The 26,406-nt window shown below is 43.3% G+C and overlaps 1 protein-coding gene across 9 annotated transcripts in view; it reads right to left on the reverse strand.

The window, feature by feature from the left end:
• Positions 1-26,406, reverse strand: part of slmapa (sarcolemma associated protein a) — a 67,586-nt gene that overhangs the window by 12,125 nt on the left and 29,055 nt on the right. For 3 of the 9 annotated variants that reach the window (XM_030729272.1, XM_030729270.1, XM_030729273.1), the window contains exons 5-18: positions 14,569-14,605; positions 11,355-11,417; positions 10,617-10,712; positions 10,099-10,170; positions 9,876-10,016; positions 9,647-9,784; positions 9,095-9,263; positions 7,623-7,673; positions 5,565-5,708; positions 3,405-3,470; positions 1,935-1,994; positions 1,742-1,813; positions 783-863; positions 489-548 (exon numbers count right to left, since the gene is read on the reverse strand). In XM_030729272.1, coding sequence (XP_030585132.1) covers positions 489-548; positions 783-863; positions 1,742-1,813; positions 1,935-1,994; positions 3,405-3,470; positions 5,565-5,708; positions 7,623-7,673; positions 9,095-9,263; positions 9,647-9,784; positions 9,876-10,016; positions 10,099-10,170; positions 10,617-10,712; positions 11,355-11,417; positions 14,569-14,605 — 1,250 coding nt within the window. Of the gene's footprint in view, positions 1-488; positions 549-782; positions 864-1,741; positions 1,814-1,934; positions 1,995-3,404; positions 3,471-5,564; positions 5,709-7,622; positions 7,674-9,094; positions 9,264-9,646; positions 9,785-9,875; positions 10,017-10,098; positions 10,171-10,616; positions 10,713-11,354; positions 11,418-14,568; positions 14,606-22,994; positions 23,202-26,406 lie in introns of those variants that run through there. The other 6 variants (XM_030729276.1, XM_030729277.1, XM_030729279.1 and 3 more) reach the window with 5 other exon arrangements.

Raw genomic sequence — 26,406 nt, forward strand, 5'->3', positions numbered from 1 at the left:
CCAAAATAGACCTGTTATGCAGACGTTTGTGTATTACACATAAGTAAATGTAAGTGGAGCTAACAGCTGCTGATTCTCCGTCCTTGTGAAGTGAATGTGAAGCATGTACCTGTGTGGTGGAGGGGAGGATCCGACCATTACAATAATGTTCCAATAACAAAGACAGCTCTGCCCTAAATCCTCCTTTCTGGTTAATGTAGATCTTACTACATTACTTTAGGGTAGCAGAGACCACAAACTCTTCAGGAAACTGAGCTCACAGAACGGAGACAAGGCCCATTTCCTCATATTTAAAATAGCTGGACTCATTTTTTGCCCCAGACAGCGCCCTCTGCTAGCCCTCAGGCTTCACTTCATCCACCTTTATAGTGTTTTTGTGCTGTGGACACAGACACTGAAGTGGAAAACGGACCAAAACAACTGAACGGGCCTCATCAGCTAAACGCATTATTGAAACCTTATTATCACAGGTGAGCGGGCACAGTTACCTTTGAGCAGAGCTACTCTGTTCTGCGGTTCATTCAGCTCCTGGTCGTTCATGTTTCCATCTGTGAAACACATGCACGCACATTTAAAATGCCTAAATCTAAAATCCAGCTGTTTAAAATATCCTGATGTGACAAACAGCTGGAGACTACAATTGATTTAAAATAATGCATAACAGCATTTTGACTAAGTAACTAATACACTTCAAACAGATGTTAAAATGAAACAAATAAAAACTGATAAAACATGAAAGAATCAAAATGAGACAAACAGATGAACACGAGTGTTTCGCTGACCGGACGTGTCGTCACTGCTGCGGTCTTTGCTCGGACTCAGAGTGTCGGACATGTCTGACTCTTTGGCGTCCATCTGATTCCCTGTGGGGACACACACACACACACACACACACACAATAAACTACAATAAGCAGCTGGGACACGCAGATTTAAACTTCTTCCACTTAAATCAAATGTGAAAAGAGCTTAAACACCGGGAACCTGGTGTTTGGGCTCATTTTGCGTCCACAGACTCTGCCACTCATCCATGCTTACATCACACCACACAGCTGACCAACATCAGTTGTTTTCATTTAGTTATGTTTTGATAAGTAACTAAATATTAGCATTTGCTAAGTTAGCATCTTGCCTCATCTCCCACTGCTCACAGCAGCCGAAGAGCCGGCTGTGACACAAAGCTCGTGATTTATGTCACAACCAGGGGGTGGGGGGGTATTCATACACAAAGCATCAAATATATACACACACACACACAGACACACACCCTGCTTCAGTGTGTGTGTGTGGGGCCAAGATTATTAAGATGAATTAAAACTAAATCAAAACTAGAATACTGAAAAAAAAATATTTTTTGAACTTCTAAAACTACCAAAAATGAAAAAACAGGAAATGTTTTTAGTTTTTGTCATTTTGGGAAAACTGATTTTCCTGAATTTTGTCCCTTACAAATATTTTTCATGTCTGCCAGGATGGCTCAGAGTGTGCTCGGACAGCCGTGTAGGCCGTGTGGCGGCGCAGGTTCGAGTCCCAACTATCTCTCTGCTCCCACCTTCCTGTCTCTCTTCACTGCAAACTATCAGATAAAGCCGTAAAAGGCCAAAAAAACAAATAAAAATACTGTATTATTGTAAGACGGAGTCTAAAACTGACTGTGAAACTCAAACTCAGTTAATATGGAACATTTCCAAACTAAACTTGAACAGTTACAAACAGATTTCTGACTCAGGTGCGTGCTGTACCTTTGAGGCGATCGGGGCTGGTCAGGAGGTCGTCTTCGGCCGTCTGGTTGTTCTGTAAGTGGGCGTCCATCACTTCCACAACAGCAAACATCACAGAAACATCAGGACCACGTTTTCAGTTCAGGGTTTTAAAAATGAATAAATGCGTAAAAGCTTCCTCATGATTGCTCCCGCTGCACGTTTAGTTACTCACCATCAAAGTTGGCCAGTTTGTGGATTGAAGAGCTGACCGTCTCCTTCAGCTGCTTCACGGCTGTGGAGAGAACGAAGGAATCAGTCTGAACCCGTCTGCACTTTAACATCTGCTCCAGCAGTGCCGTCAGCCCTCAGCTGGATCAGAGGCTGTCGGTACCAGCGATGAGTCTACGTAAACTTCAGTTTTATCTCAGACTTCTCACACTGAGCAGATTAATCAGAGTTTAATCATTTAAAGCTTCTGAACTTATTTAGCTGAGCTTCAACTGACAGACGTAACAGAAGAAGTACTTCTACTGTGATTATTCCTGTGTACTTATACTCAGAGGGGTTTGTGTCTCAGTGTAGAAGAGGAGTAACAGATGAGGGACAAAAGCATGGACTGAGGCAGCTCACAGCATGAAGTTATCGATCAGCACTTCAGTGATGTCCTACTTATATCAATATAAGTAGGTACGTAAAAATTAAAGTGACTCTGTGGAAGTTCAGGAAACAGAACAGAAACCTGTGATCTAATCTAGAGCTCAGCTACCTGCTGCTATCAGCTGCTCACAAACGTTAAACTAAAAATGTAAAAATCAACGAGCCTCAGCTCAATCAACTCCAGCTGATCTCAAACCAGCTTCATCCGAAGTCCCGTGCTCCATTTATACGTCACGTACTGCACCAGAACCGCTTTAATGGGCTGATGGTAAAAGCAGTCACCAATCAAAGCTCCTGTGCAGGATGATGATTGGCTCATCAGCGTTTCCTCAGGTGTGATCAGCGTGTGACCAAAAGCAAACTTTCTTCCAGTGATGTGACAACAACAAACTAAAAGAGGGACGAGCGAAAAGTTAAATGATGAGTGAAATACTTCAGTGAAAAGCCACAAAAGCAGCATGCAGGGAAAAGATCTGCTCATCATATAACAGACGGCTGAGGGAATCACAGCCACCGAGCACCGCAAGCTTCAGTCAGACGTCACTGAGCTCTAAACCGATCTCATCACTCTCCCGCCGCCACGAAACATGAATCTGAACGTCAGCCTCAGGAGGGTCCTGGTTCTTCACCATCAACTTTGTCAGTTCTCTTCTGTCTGCTTCCACAACCTTTCTCAGGAATTCACACAGAAAGCTGTGTTGGAAATCTAAGTTTCCTTTAAGCATCACAGACTCTCAGATGGTGAGTCTACATCCAACTGTACAGATATAAATATGAGTCTCAGGTTAAAACGCTGCTTTCTAACTCTGTGTCAGTCTGAAGGTCACGTTAGGAATGGAAAAGTACAAAAGGAACTTTAAACCAGGAAAATCCAGGATCTGATCTTACTATTCTTGGAATTAGACATGCATTATATTTTTAATGATTTTTAATCGCTCAGTCAGTCGTTTGTTTCTCCTGGCATTTATCGGCTTCCGTAGGGAAGAAAACAAAGGAAATAATGAGGAAAGTTTGGGATGCAGCAGGAATGGATGCTGGTACTCACGCGGACACTCAATCAACTGTTGGATTCTAGTCGAGTCTCCTCCGCTGTTGTTAACGTGACAGTTGTCTGATAGAAACACAGAGAACCGGCATTACCATGACGACTATCAGAGTCGGTACTTATTTTAGGTTCTATTGATTCTGCTCATCGATGCCAGGCTAAACTGGCTGAACTTGTCCTGGTGTTAAACTGGTTCTATTGTAATATGTTCCCAACCTGCTTGTGTGTACTGGTGTGTCTGACGCGTGTACTGGTGGGTCTGACGCGTGTACTGGTGGGTCTGACGCGTGTACTGGTGGGTCTGACGCGTGTACTGGTGGGTCTGACGCGTGTACTGGTGGGTCTGACGCGTGTACTGGTGTGTCTGACGCGTGTACTGGTGGGTCTGACGCGTGTACTGGTGGGTCTGACGCGTGTACTGGTGGGTCTGACGCGTGTACTGGTGTGTCTGACGTGTTTGTGCCTGTGTAGCCAGTGCAGGCATGTTGAGCAGCAGACAGTAAGATGTGATGTTCTGGATCAGATCAGCAGAATCAAAAACATGTTGATCTACAGATGGTGAACAGGCTCCAGCTCAGCTGTCCACACACAACCTGTGGCAGACGAGCCGCAGACAGAAACTGAGACGGACACACAGGTAGAAGCAGGTAGAGGGCGTGACAGAACGAGTTACAGAGAACCACGAGGACAGATAGATGCTCGATAAAAGGATGGAGCTGAAATTAAAGCCGTAATCGGTACGTTCAGACAGGAAGCTGCTGGACAGATCCCACATCAGACAGGATGTGGACACGCAGACAGGAAGCTTAAACACCCAAAAACAGCGCGTTAACCAGCCCTGAACTCAACTCCACACGAATGTTAATATGTAGCAATAATTCCACCTTATTTCTGCATCTAAGCACAAATGTTACCAAATCGAAGTGAAATCAAAAGTTTGAAATGAACTACCAACAATATTAGAAACTGAGTCCGAGGCTTAGATCAGTTACGATCGTCTTGTGTAAAATAGCAGCTCGTTTAAGTATTACAGTCTAAAACTGGTGATTTCAAGAAAACGAATGTGTGATATGACGTGACCATAAAAAATTAACGCAGTCTGAACTGAACTGCATCCTGAACACTGTTTTTAATTCTCTGCTTTGGACAGTTATGGTTATTGCAGCGGCAACAACAGCAATGCAACAACTGCACGGCCATCAACAGACAGAGATCCATCACTATAGAGAAATCTGTACACTTAAAATTCAGGACAGCATTCAACACAGAATCCAGAACATGTTTTATTCTTTTGAAAACATCAAGACGAGGTCCAGCAATGTTTTTGTATTTCAAGCCAATAAAGATTTGTGCAGATATGATATGAAATGAGCGATGTCGTGGGGCCTCAAATGTGAAGAAAAGCGATGTTTTAGCTCCTCCCATCGTTTGTTCGGGGATAACAGAACTAAATGAAGCTGCTAAAATCAAAGTTTTCTGAATGCAGAATCTCTGAATCGGGCACATTTCTTCTAAACCTCTCTAACAGATTCCTGCAGGGGGACCATTCAAGCCTCTGGTTACTCATTTTTCCTACATTTAGAATATAAAATACACTGCACATCTACTAATAAATTATCTAATAATCCTGCAGCATGTAAAATAATTTAACTGTCTTTTTGTCTTTTTGTGGGTCGGTAAAAATATAAACAGGGCCACTAAAATGTGATCTGCTGGCTCGGGAGGCATAGCGGGGAATGTGATGCTGAATCCTGCTAACAAACCAATCACATGACCTCCTCAGTCACGGTGGAGTCATTAGAGACGGCAGATCTGAGCGGGATTAAGGTCACTTATTATAAATGACTACATGTTCCCAGGTAATAATACCTCCTGCCAGGAGGGCTTAAAGCAGCAGTGTTTGTGTATGTTAAATAAAACAGGAGTGTTGATTAATAAATGGAGAAGGTTTCTCAAAAATGAATGAGTGGGAGTTTGATGGTCACTCAGTTTTAAGGTCTGAGTTATTTAATTATATCTAAAAAAAGTAATTAAAGAGCATCTTACTGCCTAAACTTTATTATTCTGTATCATAACTGTTTTAACTCAGTGAAGGAAAACCTGTTCAAAAGCAAGCCGAGATATAAATCAGATTGTTTATTATTATGATAATCAAACTACCATCAGTATCTTCATCTTCCCCAACTGCACCATCATCGGTGTCTGTATCCTCCTCATCCTCGTCTTCCTCCCGGCCCGCTCGTATCTGCAGTCTGAGGTCTGAGTCCTCCTCCTCTACCGGTCCGTGGGAGACAGTGACGACATCTGTCATGTGACCAGATCAGATATAGACGATTTTGGCGAAGCGTCACCAGCCAGACATGTTCAGCACAGAGTCTAAATGAGGGCGGGGTCCTTCACAAAGTGATTACTGTGGCGAGGTGTGCAGTGAGGCGGTCGCCTGCAGCATTCACGTTCAGAGTGTCGCATTCAATCACCAGGAGTCAATCAGTGACCGGAAGCTTCTTCCCCCACAGGAAGGAAAACAAAGCAGCGGACAGTTTGGAAACCATGAAAACAGCCCAGATTATCCCAGAGAAACTACCAGCATGTCCCCGAGACAACACAACACCCACAGTGGACACACAAACCCTCGAGCTATTCACAGAACAGGAAGCCCGAAACAAATCCAGGAGGCTTCACACGGAGCCCAAACACTTTGGCTACTAAAGACTTTCCTTGAAACAAGTCACAACCCTGAATGCTGTGACCTGAGACGAACTCTGACCTGGAAAAAACCCGCCCAATAAAGTCCCCCTCGCGTCGCTCACGTGAGTACAGCCGCACTGTGTCGCAAATATTTGCCCTCGGTGGACGAAGTACAGCTGGGCTTGAGCTACAGCTCGTTTTAGGGCGTGTCCCACTTCAGTCACTATTTCATCAACCACTATAAAATCATTTAATTTCTTTGACACCACCGGTGTAACGGCATCAGTTTTCCCTAAAAATATTTACTCACCTCAGCGTCACATCATATTTTTCACCTGTCACTCGGTGGCCCGCAGTTTCAGACTGTCCCACAAATCCTATTTCACTCCCTTCTCTCCAAGCCCTCTTTTCTTCCTCCTGTCCTTAGTCTTTATCTAAAGCAAAGTTAAACCAAACAGCTCCAGATGCCATCTGAGGGCGTCATCGAGCTCCCCCTCCATGTCTCATTATCAGTGGCATCACAGCTGAGGAGCGTCGAGATTCGTTTAAAGAGTTTAAATATCTGAACTCAGATACAGACTCACCCAGAGGGCTGCCGTCACTGCAGAGATACAGTGTAACAAACCCTGGAAAACTACCACCATGTTTATTCTGTAATTTCCCATCAGAATGACCCACAGACTGTATGATGGGTGTAGCTACTGTGCCTAATCCTCTAATTAGTTTCAGTGTAAAAACTCTGCCGCCTTTCTTTCTCTGTTCTTTGTGACAAAGAGAGAAAGTCTCAAACGCACAGGTGATGTTTTTGTCAAACTCCAGTGTGCACGTGGGATCCAGGGAGCCTCGAGGCAGAGAGGACAGCATTTAAAATTCTGGAAATATTCACTCTATTACATGCAACAGGTATAAATGATGTTGGTCCTGCAGTGTTTTTGGTACCTGACGAGCTGTAACAGGTCTGTATGAGGACAGAGGGCTGCAAAGGAGCCCAGCAGCCATCGCCAATGTTTTTCTAATGATTTGCAGCACTGGAAAAACTTCTGATTAAAAAAAAAAACTGGGTCCACCCCACTGAAAAGCATCCTGTAATGCTGTAAAGTAAGAGATTACTTTTGGGTGGCAGTAATCTTACTGTGCAACAATTTTTCAAAGTAAAGTGACCCAAAATGAATACTTTTAGTGCTTGCTAACATGTGAATACTTTGGTTTCGGTCACTTCATCTCCTGTCCCTGCATGTAAACGAGGGAAACGCTGACACTTCCTGACTCTGCACACAGAAACGTTTTATAACCCCGTGAGCTACCGGAGGAAACGGAGACCTGAAGGCTGGATGTCACGCTGCCATCAACAAGACGAAAACAGAAGAACAACAACCAGATTCCCAGTGTGACAGACAGATGAACGAGAGCAGCAAGCAACAGGAAATTACATGGAAATCATGCAGGAAGCTGTCATGCATCATTAGTGAAGGATGAGGAAGTGACAGATACACAAACGAACAACGGTGGACCCAAGACGCATGGACTCACCCAGACTGTTGTTCTCTTTAATGCTTTTCTCTTGCAGCTGTTCTAACCGCACTGTAAACAACAACAACAGAGAGAAGCGGTGACTGACAGGAAGTCCGAGCACAGGTCAAACACGTGTTCTGACCCCGGCAACAGGCGCCATGTTGTTAGAGTGAATGAAGGGAGCACTCTGTTAGCTGGTTAAACAGGAGTGTGTGTGTGTGTGTGTGTAGAGATGCACCGATCGATCAGACCATCGTGACCCAAAGACCATCGTTGGATGTATCAACTCTTCAGGAGTCTTAACGAGCCACTCAGGATCTGTACTGACCCAGAATCAGCTGGAAGGTAAAGTTGAATGAACAGCTGATTGTGAGGGGGTCAGGTAGGCGACGCTGCTGTGCAGACAGCGTCGATGCGCCAGGTAAACCCTAACGCAGTACAGATTCCCTCTGCTCTGAAAACTATTGGATGGGTTGTGATTTCCTCCTAAATGCAGTATCTGTAGCAGCGGCTCTGCGATCCCTGAGTTCAGAAGGTAACTCGTCCTCCGACGTGCTCTCTTCAGCTCAGACGCACATCAGCTTAAAAAGGCAGAGTTATATTTATACTTTTTTCCCTCTCGTTTACTTCTGTGGGGTTAGTGTGAGGGTGAACTTTGTACATTAGGGGGGGGCGGGGTAAACAGGAGATCTGGACGTTAGTTTCAATAAACTGTTGATTTCAGAAAATCTAGTGTTCAAACCTAAGAGAGCTTTTATTTTGAAGGTTAAAGTTCATTCCTTCCTGTTTTCCCAATGCCGATTGAAGGTGATGATTAAATGTTGGTGTTACCGTGGTGATGTTTACGAAATATTTACATCAAATTAAATTTGTTTTCTGGATCTTGTTGATCCAGAGGTAGGGATTAATAAGTACGCACATACTTCTTCCTACTCCATGTCAGGCAGGGGGATTTTGTTTGGTTTTGTGCACGTTTCTGTATACATCGGCATGTCTGTGTGTATACGTGTACGACAGTACATGCTGTTGTCCTGTATGACTGAAATAGAGTAACACTGCCACCAGCAGGCGTTTTAGATGTGGATCTAAAGACTGATACAGACATATGAAATGACAAATGTAGTCAGGTCAGCCTGCACATAACACCTCACACAGGAACCATCCCAGAGGCGCCAGATGCCTGAGCGGCCTGGACCGGCTTATTTCGAGTAGGGGATCAAACTCTGAGCTCCTCAGCCTCTCTCTGAGGTGAAGTCCAGAAACCTTTCAGAGGTGGCTTCTTATTCTATAACAAAAAGCTTAGAAAATAATCTCTTCTGTTAATTATAGTTCTCAGAAACCAAAACATCGGCCGGGGACACTGCAGTCAGCGCATCTCTGTGTAGCTGTTAATGTTCCCAAAATGTAAACCGTTAAATTTCAGGATCAAGACTCAGTTTAGTCGACCAGCCTGCGTAACGTCGCGTGAAGTGATGCGTGTGTGTGTGTACCCTGCAGGGCGGCGAGCCTCTCGTTGGTAAAGTCGTTGTCTGCCTGCAGAGCTTCGATGCGAGCCTGGAGAACCTGCTCCTTCTCCTCCATCTCCTCAATCCGCAGTTCCAACTCCCTCTTCTCTGTCGCTCCTCGCTGAGTCAGCTCCTCTTGTCTGCCCTCTGCCGCCTGGAGGAGGAGAGCGAGAAGATGTCAAGGGAGAATTGGCCAAAAGAAGAGACAGAAGAGGACGAAGAAAAGGGAAGAAAAGTGGAATAAGGGAGAGGACATGGATGGAAACAGAAAAGGATGTGGGATAAAAAATGCAAAGGAAAAATGGAGGAAGAGGGAAGATAAAGGAAGACAGAGTACAGGAAGTAAGGATGTGTGAACCAGACAGAAAACTACACAAAGGAAGAGACTGTAACACAGAACTACTGCGATAAAGACTACAAGCTTAAAATGAGCACCACAGATGCCCTGCACTGAACTGATGAACTACTCTTGCTCTACAAACACCAACAAAACAAAATAGAAACTCTGAAAAAATTACTGGTTTCTTTTATAGTTACCTTAATTTTGTCAGTGAGCTCTTTGATCTCATTAACGGCCGCGTTGTACTTGTTGGCGAGCTCCCTCAGCTCCTCCTGACCCCTCTCAGACATCTCCTTCAGGTGGGTGCATTCATCCTCTGTGTTACTCAGTGTGCGCTGCACGACAGCAGAGACAAGGCCGAGCATTAATGTTAAAAAGCCAAATGACTTTGCTGCGGTGCATACAGCATATACACCGGTTTCGTACCTCCACCTCTGACAGCTTCCTGACCACCTCGATCTTCTCCTGCAGGACTCTCCTCAGAGACTCCTTTGCTGTTGTCTCGTAGTTGTGTTTGTCCTCCTGAAGAGCCAAGAGCTCCTTACGGATCCCTTCCTCCGTCTGGGACTAAACAGGATGTTAAAAGTTGATCATTTTCACTTAATTTTGATTCAGTGACGTATTCATCTGTTTTTATGCGTATGTTTACCTTAGAGTAAGCTTGGAGCTGACTGCCCATCACCTCCAGCCTGGAGAGCAGACGGTCCTCATCAATCAAAGCCTGGTGGAGACACAGCAGTCACATCAGATATCACAGATAGATAAAAATTCTGCAAATACAACACATATTACTATAACTGTACTAAATGATCACAATTAAATAAATTAAATCAGATTCAAACTCTCAATAACACCAAATGTTTTTGTGCAGCACAGTTACAAACTCACACAAACCCAGCAGCTGAGATCCTCCAATCAGAAATGGAGGCCAGGTGAACTCTTTACGGGCTGCACTATTAAATAACTAAAGACAGCGTTGTGCTCATATTTATGCACATGCAGCGCCACAAAGAAGAGCACAAATGTTGGGAACTCTGTACTTTCATGTTACTAAGACCTGAACTGCCACAGAGCCTGCAGGCGTGCGGTCGGGCGTCAGTGGGAGTTTCGTGTTCTGTGTTCGTCTCCTTATTGCAGGAACGAAGACTGAGGCGTAGCATCTCCTACCTGCCAGCTGCTCTCCGAGGCCTCCTGCGTGGTGGCTAACAGACGCTGCAGTGTGGCTAACTTCTGCTCCAGCATCTGCTCTCTGTGTAAGGCCTCCTGCAGAGGGGGGGGTGATCAATGAAAGATAAGTCAGGAGGAACAAAAGCTTACATTTATTCACTAGTGCATCAGGTAACTTTAGTTATATATGCTTTTCATTATGTCATCAACTCTAAATGAAGAGACCACATCACACAGAAATGCTGTCTGGTCTTCACAGCACATAATGTTGAGTTTTCTTAAAGCTGACTATTCTGTTCATTTTCCAGCTCTTTCTTTGTCCTTGTAACAGAATAAACCTGTTTTATTCTGATTGGCTGCCCTTTGTAAACAGAAGGGCTGAACAGCAGGTGGGTGGAGCTTCCTGATGGCCATATGGAGGATATCCCCTGTGCTTGGCATCACACAAATCCAGGAGTAGAGAAAACAGCCTCAAACTGAGTGTTGTGAGCAGGCTGAAGCCTGAACCTGCAGCTCACTCTGATTATTTGTACATGTGGTGACCTCATTATTTGAATCTTTGGCCTTGTTTAATGTGAGCATTCACCCGTGCGTATATATTTATATAAATAAGAGAACATAAGGAGAAGCATAATAAAGCCCACTCTAAGTAACATTTTAAATGTGCTGTGATATTTTTTTTTAAACATTATTGTTACTGTAGTTCTCCAATATGACCAGTAGGTGTCAGGGTATTACCTGTAGATACTGGGAAAGCTGGAACAGTTCCTGAGAATACATACTGGGAGTGTTGGCTGCAACCTTAAAAACAAACACACACCATAGTAACGTGCTGACAGTCATCTGGGGTTCATCCAGCCTTTAATTTGAATTCAAGGACGGCAAACACAAAAAACCAAAGGTGTAAGCTACACATGTGCACACACACACACACACACACACACACACACAGCAGCTTCACTCCACTCACTCCAACCTTTAACCACGTCTCTGATCATTAAAACGTGACCTCGTTTCATTCTTTGTGTTTTCACTGATTCACTCTGACGTGAGTCTCCGTTAATAACTTTAACTCCAGCATCTGGTTATCAGTCAGTAATGTTTATTGATCATGTGTCTGCTTTATTACAGCCATTCTGTGATCAATAAATCTTTCATCTCATCCTATCAGCCACTGCTTCATTTTTACTTTTTTCCCTGAATGATGAGGTGAGTTTAGGGTGAATAATGTGTGTTTTTAATAATACGGTTTCTTTTTTAAATGTGTGTAAAAAAAAAAATAAATAAAATAAAAAGATTTATTCCAAAAACAAAACAAAAAGTGGTCGTTCTACCTGGCTGCGCACACCTGCTGCCGTCTGCATCTGTTACTGCGCAGGTGAGACTGTGCAGGTGAGACTGGTGCTTTAACGTGTTAAACATCAGTGTGTGACACTACCTTTACCCCGTGTTCGGCGGGTTTATTGAAAGAAATGTAACAGCTGTGTGAGAGCAAGCAGCGCGATGAAAACACCCTTAATCATCTGAAGACCTGAAACTCAGCTGATGATGTCCAACAGCAGGCCTGCACCTCTGCAGCCGGGCTAATGTGGCTGACGTAGCTTTAATCACTGTGTTCATAGTGCTTTATGTTTGTCCAGTTACACTCAGCTGGCTTTCTGTTTGCTTCTCTATGACTCTACAACCACACAGTATTTAAACCAGCTGAATTCACAATAAATAGAATACAGTCATATTTTTCTGTTCCTGCCGTAAGACAACAGAATAACTATGAAATACTGATATTAATGTAGTGCATTAACTACAGCAAAAAACACCAACACGCTTGAGATGCTGACCAGTTTGCATCACTGAAGTTAAGCCTGATCTGTGTGTGTCTGCAGCTGTGTACATGTGTACACAATCAGTGTGCCCTTTGCTATCACCATGTTTTATGTTCGTTCCCAGAGTCAGAACATAACTGGGCAAAAACCTTTTACAGGTTCGGCCCCTTTTCCTGGAATAATCCACAGAAGGATGTGATATATTTATACACACACGTGTGTGTCTGGAGACCTGGGAGGTGTGAGGATCCTGCTTTAGTAATCACAGCTCCTCCGGGGCGCGCGCACACCCCAGCCTCCATTCCTCAGACAGGCTACGCTGAGGACGAATCAGAGCAGGGCGAGGAAGCCTGGTGCAATGCACTATGGGTAAATGATTACCCTGGTACTGATGCTGTTATAATGTGTAAAACCACTGTTACAGTGCCATGTATGATGGTGATGTGGTGCAGGAAGTAAAGGTTCGGCCTCTTATATGATGAATTTTCCTTTATGTGAACGCAGCACTGAGAGCCGGCTGGTGCACGCTGACTAATCCAACTCTAACACAGACCAAAGCAGCTACAGCTTTGCTGACTCAGGATTTCTATTGATTTATTTTCATTTATTTGATACCTTATTACTGGAATTTCTTGATACCAGTATTGACTTTTCAGTGCTCAAAATGGGCCTTCAGCTCACGCTGATTATTCCTGAGAGTCGTGTTTCCTCACTGAACATAAATCTGTGCACTCTGTTATTTCATGATAACTAAAACTGTATTTTAATGAATTCCACTATAAAAAAGACTGATTACAATTATATTTTTTTTTACCAGTTTCAGAGATTAGAAATAATAAAAGTGTCCCATATTTTTATATGCAGGAATAACCTTGTAGTGTGTCTACAGGAGGCTGGTGCTGCATAGTTTATCAGTTAAACTCTAACAACAAATTTCCTAATTATTGTTCCCAAAGCTCCAACATTTAGTTTGATGAAGCAAGTTGAATTCATGACTGAATTTAGCAGCTGACTCTCCACCTGCAGGCCTGTTCACACCTGTGAAGCCTGTCTGTGCGAGACTTCCTCAAACAGCAGCTGTTACTTTAGTTTGAAACAGTGTAACAGAAACGCTCCCGAATTCTACCTCCATCTTTTATTTACAGTCCATCGGGTGGTTTCAACACCTTAAATCTTTATTAGAAAGTTTCTGGATTACATGCCACTGTATTTCATTTATTTCCCTACGTTACCCAAGTAGTGAAAGTAGTAAGAAGCAGTCTACACACACAGTTCACACAATACATACAATTTGAACCCATCTGCCACAGCACAGCTCACCATCTTAGCTGCTGCTTCACAGCTTCAGCTCTCCTTACTGTGAAGATGCAGTAAACGTGAGACTTTAAATCCCACCAAAATCAACAATGGAGGGTCGAGTCATATGGAGTGTGTGACAGGGAGACGTAGACTTTCACGACCCGATAACGTGCAAGTGAAACATCCATCCAGCGACGGGTTACGGGCGAGTTATCAGAACGAGACGCTCAAGCCGGACTGATCGACAAAGCAGAGCACAGGGGAAAACTGCATAATGAAATATTTACACAGACCACTTTCACTAAAAGCACTTCTCATATCACTGCTTCCCCGATGGCTGATCGATTTTTATTAATCTATTTTTTTAATACTCGTTAACTTTTATGTAATACTGTGTGCACACAGTGATAATAAAGTAAAACAAAGAGGTTGAAGCTTTTCCTGCAGAAGCAGACCTCAGGCAGTTAGTCTCCAGTTTAGAGACGTCACGACAAACTGAACCCTCTTTTTTAACCTTGGCCACACAAACATTTAAAAAGGTGTGAAGCCACAGGATGAACGGTGGGAAAACACGAAGCATTTCTGTAGTGCTGCAGCACCAGCTGGCAGTGATCCCTGCATTCCTCTATCAGCTGACTGCCCCACTGTGTGTGTGCGCGTTAGAAAAACACACACACAGATGCTTCTGTGAGGCGCAGCCTTACATGTAAGTGTGAGACACTTCCACACGGGACGGGACAGCGCGCGCACACACACACACACACACACACACACAGAGACAGACACACACACACACACACACACACACACACACACACCTCTGTTCTTACCTTGTCTATAGGTAGTGGTAATGGAGGCTGGATGACACTGAAAGAGGAAAAGAGGAGAGAAAACAGTTTGTCACCATAGAAACACCAAGGAGCAAAGACACATGGAGTAACCACGGAGACAGAAATAAAAAAAGTGACATCAGTTTTTCACTTTTAATAAAACCCTCATTTCAGTACAACCACCTCAGTAGCAGTAGATGGTCTACCTGTCTGACATGTCACCTGCTGTACAGCAGCTGACATAAAAATCCACTACATGATGAAGCCCCACACGTTTTAATGATGGGGGGGGGTTAAATAGAATTTTCCAACAATAAAAGCCAGCAGGAAAGATTACGACCAAAGAGTTGCATTAAAAAAAAAAAGATCCAAGTCTAGGTCGTTTGTCAGTAAAGAATAAACATGCAGTGATTTGGTTTACTGCGTCCTCAGACACACAAAGAAGGAAACAGCCTCGACCTGGATTTTTTTTAGTGTTATTTCTGGTAATAATCTTTCTGGATTATTCTATTACTGTAGTGACCCTGTGACCTCACCATTGCAGCTGCCATGTCCCACAGCTCACTGAGCTCAGCTGACTTTTATATCACTTATTATATCTTTACATGTGATACCCAACAATAACAAGCCTCAATACAGTATCTCTGCTTTTAAAGACAAGTGGCTATTTTTGTTAAAAACATTAAAATCACAAAGTTTATAAACACCCTGGTACACTGGAATAAAGCCCGAGAGTCAAATATTATTTTAAAATGTTAAATTTTCCATGTGTTAATTCAGATCACCAGGTTAAACTGCTTTACATAATTTATAACATCCTTCCATTTTCTTCTGCTCATCCTTTTCAGGGCCGTGGGGGGGGGCTGAAGCTGTTATGGGGCGAGAGGCAGGGTACACCTGTACAGGCTGGCAGCCTGTCGCAGGGCTAACGCCATTCACCCCTATCACCAGCTAAGCTAACCCCACTAACTGCATGTCTTTGGACTGTGGGAGGAACTCTGAGAACCCACACAGACACGGAGAACACGCAAACTCCACACAGAAAGGTGGACCCGAACCCAGGACCGTGTTCCTGTGAGGCAGCAGTGCTAACCACCGTGCCACTGTCCTGCCTGTATAATTTGAATATATATTAGAAAAAATTAATTTAATTCACACACTCAATATCAGCTTCACCAGCAGCCTGAAAAACAATGAAGCACACACGTGTTGTTAAACCTTCAGCGAACTCACACCGAGTCACACTGCACAGGCTACTCAGTGCGTCGAATCAGTGTGTTGTGGTTGTTGCAATGAACATCAAACAGAGTCAATGATTAAGCCTGACAGGGTTTCCTTAAAGTACAGGAGAAGTCAGAGATTGATGTGACAGTTTGCTCGCACAGAACACCCTCAGGCCGGCCTCACAAATATCCCCTTATGTAATGCTGGTCTTTAACGATGTCTCAATCACAGCTGGGGACCGATAGCTTACACGTCTCACTGAGTGAGACAAGTGAAGGACGCATCAGTACAGTTTGCAAGGTTGCAAGAAAAGATGAAACTAAAAACCAGAGAGTCTTCTAGCAGGTCTGGAAGTGATGCAGACCCTGAAAATCAACAAAGATCTAAGCTGCTTAAACCTTCTTGCTTTCAGGTTATACTGCTATCACCTGTCCTAACAGTTACAGGTGAAAAATGTAACTAAAATTTGTGTACTGAGATAAACTTTAAATCATTTCACAAATATCTTTAAGAAATAAACAAGGTTAAAACTTGGCAACAAGTACACAAAGTACATCTACTATGAATTTCCTTATTTTTGCCCATATACTCGGTTACAGTGATTGATGTCCATATTAAACATGGCCAAAGTTTAAAATAATGAAGTCTTGAGCCACCGTCCATTTCTTTATATTTTGGATCTTCTGTCGGATCTCCAGCAGCACCAGCTGACATGCAGCCCGGACCATGACACAGCCTCCACCGTGCCGTAGACACTCACTGCTGGACCTCCTCCAAACATACTGACAACCATCTGAACCAAAATTTTCAGATTGGATTCATCTCTCCATCAGACCTGATTTCCAGCTCTTGTGTAACGTGGCAAACCTCAGCTTTTCCTCCGTTTCCCTTCCTTAATAATGGCTTCCTGACAGCCGCCCTTTCTGATGAGGCTTCAGTGAACAGCACATGGACCAACTGAAGGGCCAGATGTAGCTCTCAGGTCCTGTGTCAGGTCTTTGCTGGATCCTTCTCTATTTCTTAAGGACATGACTTTCAGATACCGTTCATCTGCTGTATAGATTTTTAGACCTCCCACTTCTTCTGTCCTCCATGTGTCCAGTTTCCTGACAGACTGCTGGTAACAAAGTGCCTAAAGATACAATTTAAAATTGTTTTTTTTTTTGTTGTCAGTAACGAGACAACACGGGTTCATCCCTTGAGTTATGTGCCTTTTTCATGCTCCAATGATTCATAGGTCAGTGAACAAATGAAACTCATTCCTCTGAAAACTGTCAGGTACAAAGACTGGACTGTGAAGCAGCCAAATGTCCAAAGAGGAACTCTGAAAACCTTCAGAAGTCCTGGAGAACTGAGGCTGACTGCTGTGTTGGTGTAGCTGCCGTCATACTGCAGAAACAGTCGTGAACATCTTCTGTTGCACATGCTGAAGTGCAACAAATGACTGCTCATCTGTTTCCTGTTGGTTGGCTCTGAGGACAGTGGCTGCCATCTTCTATAGCTTCCTATTGAGTCTTGGTTTTTTTTTGTAATATCAGGTTTGGCTTTATTAATACAACCGATGGCTTTCAGTAAATTGTGGGAGTCATTGTGTGAAGACACGTATGGCGCAGCAGAATACAGCAGTCAGATCATCGATGCATCCAATTTAAAGTCACAAACCAGTGAAATAAATCTGCAGTCATTCATTCTTTGAAAGCCTGCACTGCTCCACAGATCACATTTCTTCTGTAACCTCAGCTCAAACCATGCATAATAATTTAGTACAGCTCTCTGTGCTGCATCAATGAACACACACAGTAGTTATGATAGTAACTGAATGAAGAGCACATCTAAACCAAAACTACAGTGTGAAAACAAACTGGCCACCTTCAGTTCCTGCCCTGCAGCAACATGACCTCTGTCATTTGTGTTTACCCAAAGCACTGTAATCTTCCAGCACAGCAAGGTCGTGCAGGTCTGTCTGAGAGTGAAGCGCTTACTCAGAAACAGGAATGAAGGTAAACTCTGCTCTGGGCAAAATATCACTCGACCTCGTTAATGTGTCACTACAAACCCACAGCAGAGCTGGACAATGCAGCGGCTCCCCTAACAAAAACACAATTTAATAAACAAAAATTATGTTTGCCCCCCCACACACACACACACAGAAGGCAGAAACAGACTGGACTTCAAACATGATGATCATTCATTTCAAAGTGGAGACGTCCTCTTATAAATGCACTCAGTTAAAATGGGCTGCAGCACACACACACACACACACACACACACACACACACACACACTCCGGCCATTAAGACTTACAACACCCGAACCAACTGTCAAAATTAGTTGGCTTAAAGAACTGCATGTAAAATATTTTAAGCTGGATCTGCTTGAAATTCTGCTCCATACACTGCTCAGGAAAATGAACACCCAATCACCATAAAGCCAGTTAAACATCACAGATATTATCCTGTCCAGATAGGAAGTAGAAACCATGTGATCCCGTTTCACCACCTGTGCTGCAACTCAAAGTGACAACAGGTGCACTGGAGAAGCAACACGACAACCACCACCAAGGGAAGTGTAGCAGCCACAGAGCATTGCTTTCCCCCCCCATCCCTCCCAGCTGATGCTTCTCTAGTTTGGTTTTTGCTACTGTCCTCGTCACTGCTGGCAGAATCGCAGAGCTAGTCCAGCTCCTCCGGGATGTCACATCCATACATGTCATCACAGGGTTTGCTGTCTCCCAGCACAGCCTCCAGAGCGTGGAGGAGATACCAGGAGGCAGGAGAGCTGGACATTTCTGCTCCTTCATGTGAGGAGGAGCAGGAGGAGCACTGCCAGAGCCCAACATAATGACCTCTGACAGGTTACTCATCCATGTTCCTGATCAAAGTGTCAGACCCCGGCTCCATGAGGATGGGCCTGATGCTGTTTAGCAGAACCGGTGCTTACAGACCAGCACCATGAAGCATAGTTTAAAATAATTCTTGGTGCAGCCACTCAAACCTCCGTCTTAAAAAATAAAGAAAGAAAACAACTGTTTTATCCCAACTACCATCAAGGCAACTTCATTCTGATTGGCTGGCACTCACAAACCAAAGACATGACTGTATAAGGGATATCCCCTCTCAATAACATCTTACCGAGCTGAGACAAGAAGAACAAAAACGCCTGAAACTAAAACTTTTGGCTCACAGGAATAATTTGAAACTTTTAATGTGTGCATCCACCAGATACTTATGGCAGAAAATAAGAAAAATATTTAGATTGCTTTAAAAAAAAAATACTGATGTGTTTACAGGCAGTGGGAAGAACCTAACCTTTATCATCTCATGCTTCATTAAGAGACCCAGGAGAGTTCAAATGAACAGAAATCATTTTAATGAAACATGTTTACTCAAACTATTCGTCCAAAAGAGCAGAAACCTACACTGAATAATGAGAGCAGCACTTTTATTCACCACAGTTTGTACACAAGGCCAAACTGCAGGTCAGAGAAATGAATAAAAGCACATTAAAAGGTTAAAGCAGTGATTTTAAAGGACCTTTGTGCATTAAAAACCAGCAGAGCAGGTTCTCTGCAGAGATTAGAGCAAACAGCTTCCACAGAGCCACACCATCCATCACAGTATACACACAGGACTGTGTTCAGCTAAGCGTTTTCTTATCAGAGCTCCACTGCCTGCTGATCACATGACACCCGGCAGTCCTCCTAAATACGTCCTGTAACGTTAGGAACTTTACTGTCTCGTACGGCGTCAGAGGAAATCAACTTTTCCAGAGTGCCCTTTATGCATGTTTCATATTTTTAATAAGACACCAGCAAATAAGAATTGTAGCACTTGTATGCTGAGTACTTGCACGAGGACTTCCTGGTGACTCTTGTCCTGGAGTGCTGCTTCTTTACTGTGTTGGTCCAACAATGGTGCTGCATTCCTTCAGTCACAGCAGCGTCACACTTGAATGTGTGTGCAGAACTCAGACGTTGAGGTTAATTAAACCCCAATCAGGGTGCCAAAAACGTTCATTACTAAAAGCAGAGTCGGGTCCTCCTGCACGGCTTGCTCTGTTGGGACTCTCATCTTTCTTCGTGCTCTTTTAGTCTTTTTCACTGAGACTTCATATTCTTAACTTTACTCCTACACTTTTATTAAATCAGAATCTTTTACATATTATGGGATATTCTAAATATATTTGGCATGAAATTTAAATATCAGTGGGGATTTCTGTTACAGGCCTGTTTATGTCAGCACAAACAGACTGTGAATATTTGCCAGTGGCCCACTTGTCATCATTCAGCTACATCATTCCAGCAGATTTAGCCTTTAAAGGTGGGCAGACACACTTAGGCAAGTTGTATTTAAGATAAACTTTACAATGATCGAAACTGAGGAAGGAAAGAAAAATATCTGGGTTAAGAGAACCAGCTGTGTGGCTTAGTTCAGGCTGTTTAACATTACAGCAAAGTCCAGACCTGCTGCATGGAGTCCAGACTGGCCACACTGGTTCCCAGTATGCACAGTTTGCACACATGAGTATCATTTATATGTTATTATATATATTATCTGGTGTCAGTTTAGACATTTTTCACTGATTTTGCATTTCTGCCATTACTAGTGAGCACCCAGCCAATCAGCTATGAGCTTGTAAATTCATTAGCGTCACTTCATTTATCCAAAAAGTTGGGAAATCATTGTCACAGCAGCTAAAGCAAACAACAAAAACACAAATGAAAGTAAAATTTAGAAAAAATATTACAAGGTAAGAAATTACACAAAAGAGCATGACTAAACAGAAAATAATATTATTTAAAAAAATGACTTAATGACAATCAGAACTTAATGTTTTCCCTTAAACAAATAAGTACAATAAACCCACAGGACAACTTCCATTACATTTTTGGTTTGTCAGATGGACAGCAGCCCAGTTCAAGGGGCTCAGGAGACTCCACAGCAGTTGTTTACAGCAGATTTTAAGAGCATCAAGAAAATTACTTATCTTCTGTCATCAAGCAGTGCAGCACAGACCGGACCAGCACGGCTCCAAAACAACACGTTTTAGAAAAGATGGAACAAAATCTACGCCATGACATGATCTAATTTCACACATCTTCCAACTATGACTGACAAGAACATCAAGTCTGCCTACACAGACACACAAAGTGCAGAGCAGAGCCACAGGGGAAAAGGAAAAAAGCCAAGTGTTATGCATGTAGTCCAGTAGGGCCTGCTGAGGGAAAATGGCAGTAGTTTCCATCTGTGGCATGCTCATATAGATGCATTTTAAATCACTAGGCAGGTTTTATGTCCACTTCACAGATGTGCTTCTGGGAGAACGGTCAAAAATTCCCATAAACACTCCTAAACCTGTGGAAAGACTTCCCAGAAGAGCTGAAGCTGTCATAGCTGCAGTGGGTGGGCCCACATCATATTAAAGCCTCTGGATTACGACTGGATGTTACTCAGGTTCATGTGAGTGAAGGCAGACGAGTGAACACACTTTGGTAACGCAGAGGACGGAGAATCTTTCAGTCTGTCTCACACACACACACACACACACACACACACACACACACACACACACACCACTCTACATGCTTATCACTCACCAAAACACATCTGCAGCAGTGACTATTTAAAAAAAACAGGTTTGTGGGAGGTCTCAGACCAAAACACTGCTTTTGCATAAAAGTTTCAAGAATTAAATTATTAGTCAGTTTTTTGCAACACAGAAGAAAAGGGAAGTGTTTTCTGTAGCTCCTTTATGATCTGGTGCCTTATACATGAACCAGTATTGCGCCATGTTATCCCATATTGACAGTCTTTGCACAGTTTCTACCATTTAGAAAACATTGTAACCTTTTAGAACGCTGTATTTTTTCCATGTATTTAAGTTAAAACTAGAGGCGGAGACACTGATCAGTTATGCTGCAATGAGTCAGCTGCAGCATAACTGAAAACAAAGCTGACGTCTTATCTTGGCCAAGAACTCAAACCAATCCTCGGCCCACTTGGACCAATCGGAGTCAACGATCATCTCCCCTGTCATCACAGACGATTCATGTAAAACAGTGTCCTGATATTCATGGAGCTGCAGTGAAGAAATCACAGCATCAACAGGTAGGTGGATGTCTCTGCTTCAGTAACTGGCACAATCAATATTTTTGAGTTGATCCGACTCACGTTTGGATTATGGAGGGTTATTATGCCACACAGCTCAGGCCTGTTATTTTTATTTTTCAACAAATGAAAGAAGTGAGGACGGAGGTGTTAAACTCATTTTAGTTCACGGGCCACATACAGTCCAATCAGATGGGGGGCCGACCAATAAAATCACAGCACAAACACTTTCCCCTCCTTTGCTGTTAAAACAGTCACTGTTTAAAACCGGCCTGAGGCGCCTTTAAAAAAGTGACTGCAGCTTAATGAACGAGGCTCCCTGCATGTGCCTCACCATTTACACAGCAAACAGTAAACATTTGTACATGCAGCCATCTGGAACTGTGACTGCACTTTCTATATGTCAAAGAACTCACCAGGATCTAGGAAATACTTTATACCCCCCCACGGGAACAGCCTTCACTGAACTTCAACACTCTGCAAAGCAGGACTGGCCCTTTGGCTGGCTTTGGCCAATTTACCAGCAGATTTTTACTCACCTGAGCAGGTCAGGTATCATTAGTGACTAATGTTGCTTTTGTTTAATAGTCTTATCTCTTATTTAATATCATTGTACATTCTGTATAATGACAATAAAGCCATTCTTCTTCTATAATCATTTTTTTTAACCGTCTCACCCTTCCAGTCTCGTGTTTTCAGAAATGTGCTGGAAGCTAAACGACTACTCAAACCACAACAAGCAGCAAGCAGAGAACCAGTTCATGTGCTGCTATGCTGAACTCCTCGACTGCAGAGCAAAACAAAAGCTAGTCCGTCCACAGGATGAGAAACTGACTGAAGATGCAGGTAATTAGTTACTGTCACCAACTATATAAAGTATTGTTTCCTACTTTATTAAAGAAGCAGGGGTTGGTCGCACATGCACACACTTCCCCTGTCAGCACCACTAATACAGAAATTCCCTGAGACACACTGAACAGACACCATCAGTGCTGTTGTTTAGAGCCAAAGTTCAGGTCATGGTAGGATTTAACCTCAAGTGTCTCTGAGTATCAGAAGCATGAAAACAGCCTGATCAGACTTTAAAGACCGTACCTGTGAGGTAATTTTCCCGTGCAGCAGGTAGTGATTTGTCACAGGCCGAAGTTCACCGTTCTGCCTCTGCCGACTTCTCCTCTGAGAAATGGACTACAACCACCTCTCCTTTACTTCATTCTCTCTTCTGGTTACAGAGCAATCAGCTGATTCTCGTCCACTTTTCCACGGAGTGCATGAAGTCTAAGACTAATTTACTTTCTTTCGGCTCTCTGCTCCTCCCCTCCTCTGAGCAAACAGCTTCTTCCTTCTACTTGTGCTGTAGCTCCGCCCCTCCTGGCACTGACTGAGAGGAAGCAGCCCTCTCTGCTGCAGCGTTGACTCTTCGTGGCCTGTTCGATCTTGTGAGAGTTTGAAGGTGGCCTGGATAAATCACCTGGCAGCTGGTTTATGACATTTAAGTCTAATCTATTTTTACGCTGACATTTAATTGTTCTGCTCACCTGGCTGAAAGAGCAGTGCATCTGAAAATGAAACACCACCCATTAACCACATGACCACAGGTATGCGTGCATGCAGTACGGAAATGCGGACCGCGATAACAGACTGATAAGGTACAACAAAGGAGTGCTATTATCATCGACACAGCGACAGGAGACGGGCCTACACGTCCAGATTTCAGTGTTGAATCTTTACCTGGTTTAAACAGAAGTTCAACACAGCAGCGCTGGAGCTTTAACACACAACGTGCTCCACTCCTCTGGATCTGTGTGTTTTTTCCCTCTGTGTGTGTGACCATAAAATGACTTCACAAAGGCAGAAAGATGCTGATGCTCATTTGCAAACATTTCTGGCTACAAGTCATCCAATGAAGTCACAGCAGGTGTTTTAGATTAGCTAGAAAACACAACAATAAGGACACATTCACACTGTCACCTCCTACTTTACATGAACTCTAATGAAGAGGCAGCGGGGAGACGTGCTGCACAGAGTACTTTCTGAGCACCAATCATTAAAACTCAAAGTCAACACATTTTTATTGACTATTGTTCCCTAATACTTCCTCACATTACCGGCTGTTTGCAGGTTTGAATAAACACACTAAAAACAAACTCTACTTTAATTTATATGCTACAGAAAAAGCTCTAAGAATTATAGATCGATCTGATCATCATGGATCGTTATCATTATCATTAAACTACACAACTTCAAAGTTTACACTTTAGTCGATCAACACTGCAGTGAAAGTACAGAATCAGCTTTATTAACCCTTTAACAGCAGGCGATCGTCGCCCATACACCTGTCACTTGCCGTGAACAGTTGGTTAATGCTGGGTTATTAACATACGGTTATTACGGTAATTGTTGCCGGAAGTCCGCGAACGGCGGCACTTCTGACATTCACAAAAAAAGGGTTAATGTGTAATCAGAAGTAGTCCATCCATCCCTTTTCTTCTGCTTATCCTTTTCAGGGGGGGGGGGCTGTCGCAGGGCTAACAGACAACCATCCACACCCCACTAACAGCACGTCTTTGGACTGTGGGAGGAAACCCACGCAGACCACTGCCACCGTGCTGCCCCCTCAGAGAGGTCAGAGGCAGTGTGACATTAAACATACAGCATGAACTCAGGGAAATGGTTCCTTTAATATTTAAAAAGATGTAAATCTGTAAACAGGCTAAATTTGGGGAACATCTTTAAAGAGGAATTATGACTGTAGTTCATTATGCAGACAAAGATGTTGTCTGCATAATGAATGATTATCAAGCGTTTGTTTTTATCTCCTGTATATATCCTTTGGTCTTTTTTTGTGACATCTAGCTAAGAAAGTGCTGCCACTTTAATAAACTATGTAAAAAGTATAGGTGTAATATGCTAAAGCTCCAGCTTTGATCCAAAGGCCCGGCTTTGGCCATCTTTATAAAGCTGCATATGGCAGATCTCCAGGAAGCTAATTCTAATACCGGTGAGCTGAGACATTCTTCAGCTATTAATACAGCTTCTGATTTAGCTTCACATCAGCCCCTTCAGGGACAGAGCTGCACAGACCTCAGTTAAATAAGGAGAGCCACTCTTGATTAAAGAAACTCATAAAAAAGATTAAATTTGACTTGTTGGAAACAAAAACATTTAAACCTGCAATGGAGGGTTGCATCACTCTCTGGTCTATGATTGTGTAACTGATCCCATGCTGTTCACATGTGATACCATAGCAGATACTGAAGGTCGAAGGTCAAAGGAGAGACTGCTGTTGTTGCACCACATAACGTGTTGGAGAGAATGCCTTTGTCATTATACAGAAATGAGATTGGAGGGCCTCCCCTGTTCAGAGCCACGCAGCAGAAAGTCACTTTATAAAAATATAAAAAAAACCTTCTAAAAATATAACAGAGAATAAAATTAAATGTATAAGAAATATATACTTCTTCCTTTTTAATGTAGGGATGAGACAAAATATCTGTACTGCAACTGAGAATCAAAGAGTTCCTCTGGTTCCCACACACTGCCCAGAAACAGCTGATCACTGATCTCATCTTTAATTTGTTCAATCAATCAATCATAGACTCGATAACTCTAAATTAGAGGTGCACAAATCCCACATTTGGCGTGAACATCATTCTGATCTGGACTGAGAGGGTATCAGTGAGAAACAGTAAACAGATTACTTTCATTAAACTCTCTAAATTAAAACTAAATTCTGCACTTCACTCACATCTTAACTGTCTTATTTAAAATACACTGCAGTGGGGGGGGGGACCTGTCACATACGACATAACTGTATGACGAAGGTAAAAAGTCGGCTGAACTCAAGCTCCAAATGCATCGACAACCCTCGATGGTAAGATGTCATCAGCCACGGGCCACAAGGTAGGAGCTCCTCTGTCTCTCAGAAGTGCTGAACAAACCAGGTGAATCACAGGTGACAGAGGTCAGCAGCGCCGCCATTGTGGTTCACGGTCGTCGGTCAGGGACAGAGCTGCACAGACCTCAGTTAAATAAGGAGAGCGGCTCTTGATTAAAGAAACTGTGCTGTGCGCCACGTGTGAGGAAGCGCTAACACTGCTAACATTAGCCACACTGCACGCGTGATGTCACACACGGTGTAAAAGCGCCACACATTTCAGCAACGTCTAAAATACGATTTGATTCCTCAAAAATGTGATTAACAGTTTCAAAATGGATCTCAGAGACACAAAATGTGCACAAACAGGGGCAGACCACTGGACTGATCTTGTTTTGAATTATTTCTGAGTGTTTTCTCACTTTTAAAAACTAACTTTTGGTGAGATATCTCCGTCCTGACCATGTGAATCCGTCCCTCACTTCTGCAAACCAACTTTTCCTTTTCTAGCACAGACAGCACGAACAAAGCAGACCCAGGACTCCGGGCAGCGTGGCTGATGGGTTTACCAGACTGGAAGCTGAGCAGCATGGCAGCATATGGCACTGCCCAACACACTGCACAACTGAG

The sequence above is a fragment of the Archocentrus centrarchus genome, chromosome 5, assembly GCF_007364275.1.
Source record: "Archocentrus centrarchus isolate MPI-CPG fArcCen1 chromosome 5, fArcCen1, whole genome shotgun sequence".
Lineage (NCBI taxonomy): Eukaryota > Metazoa > Chordata > Actinopteri > Cichliformes > Cichlidae > Archocentrus > Archocentrus centrarchus.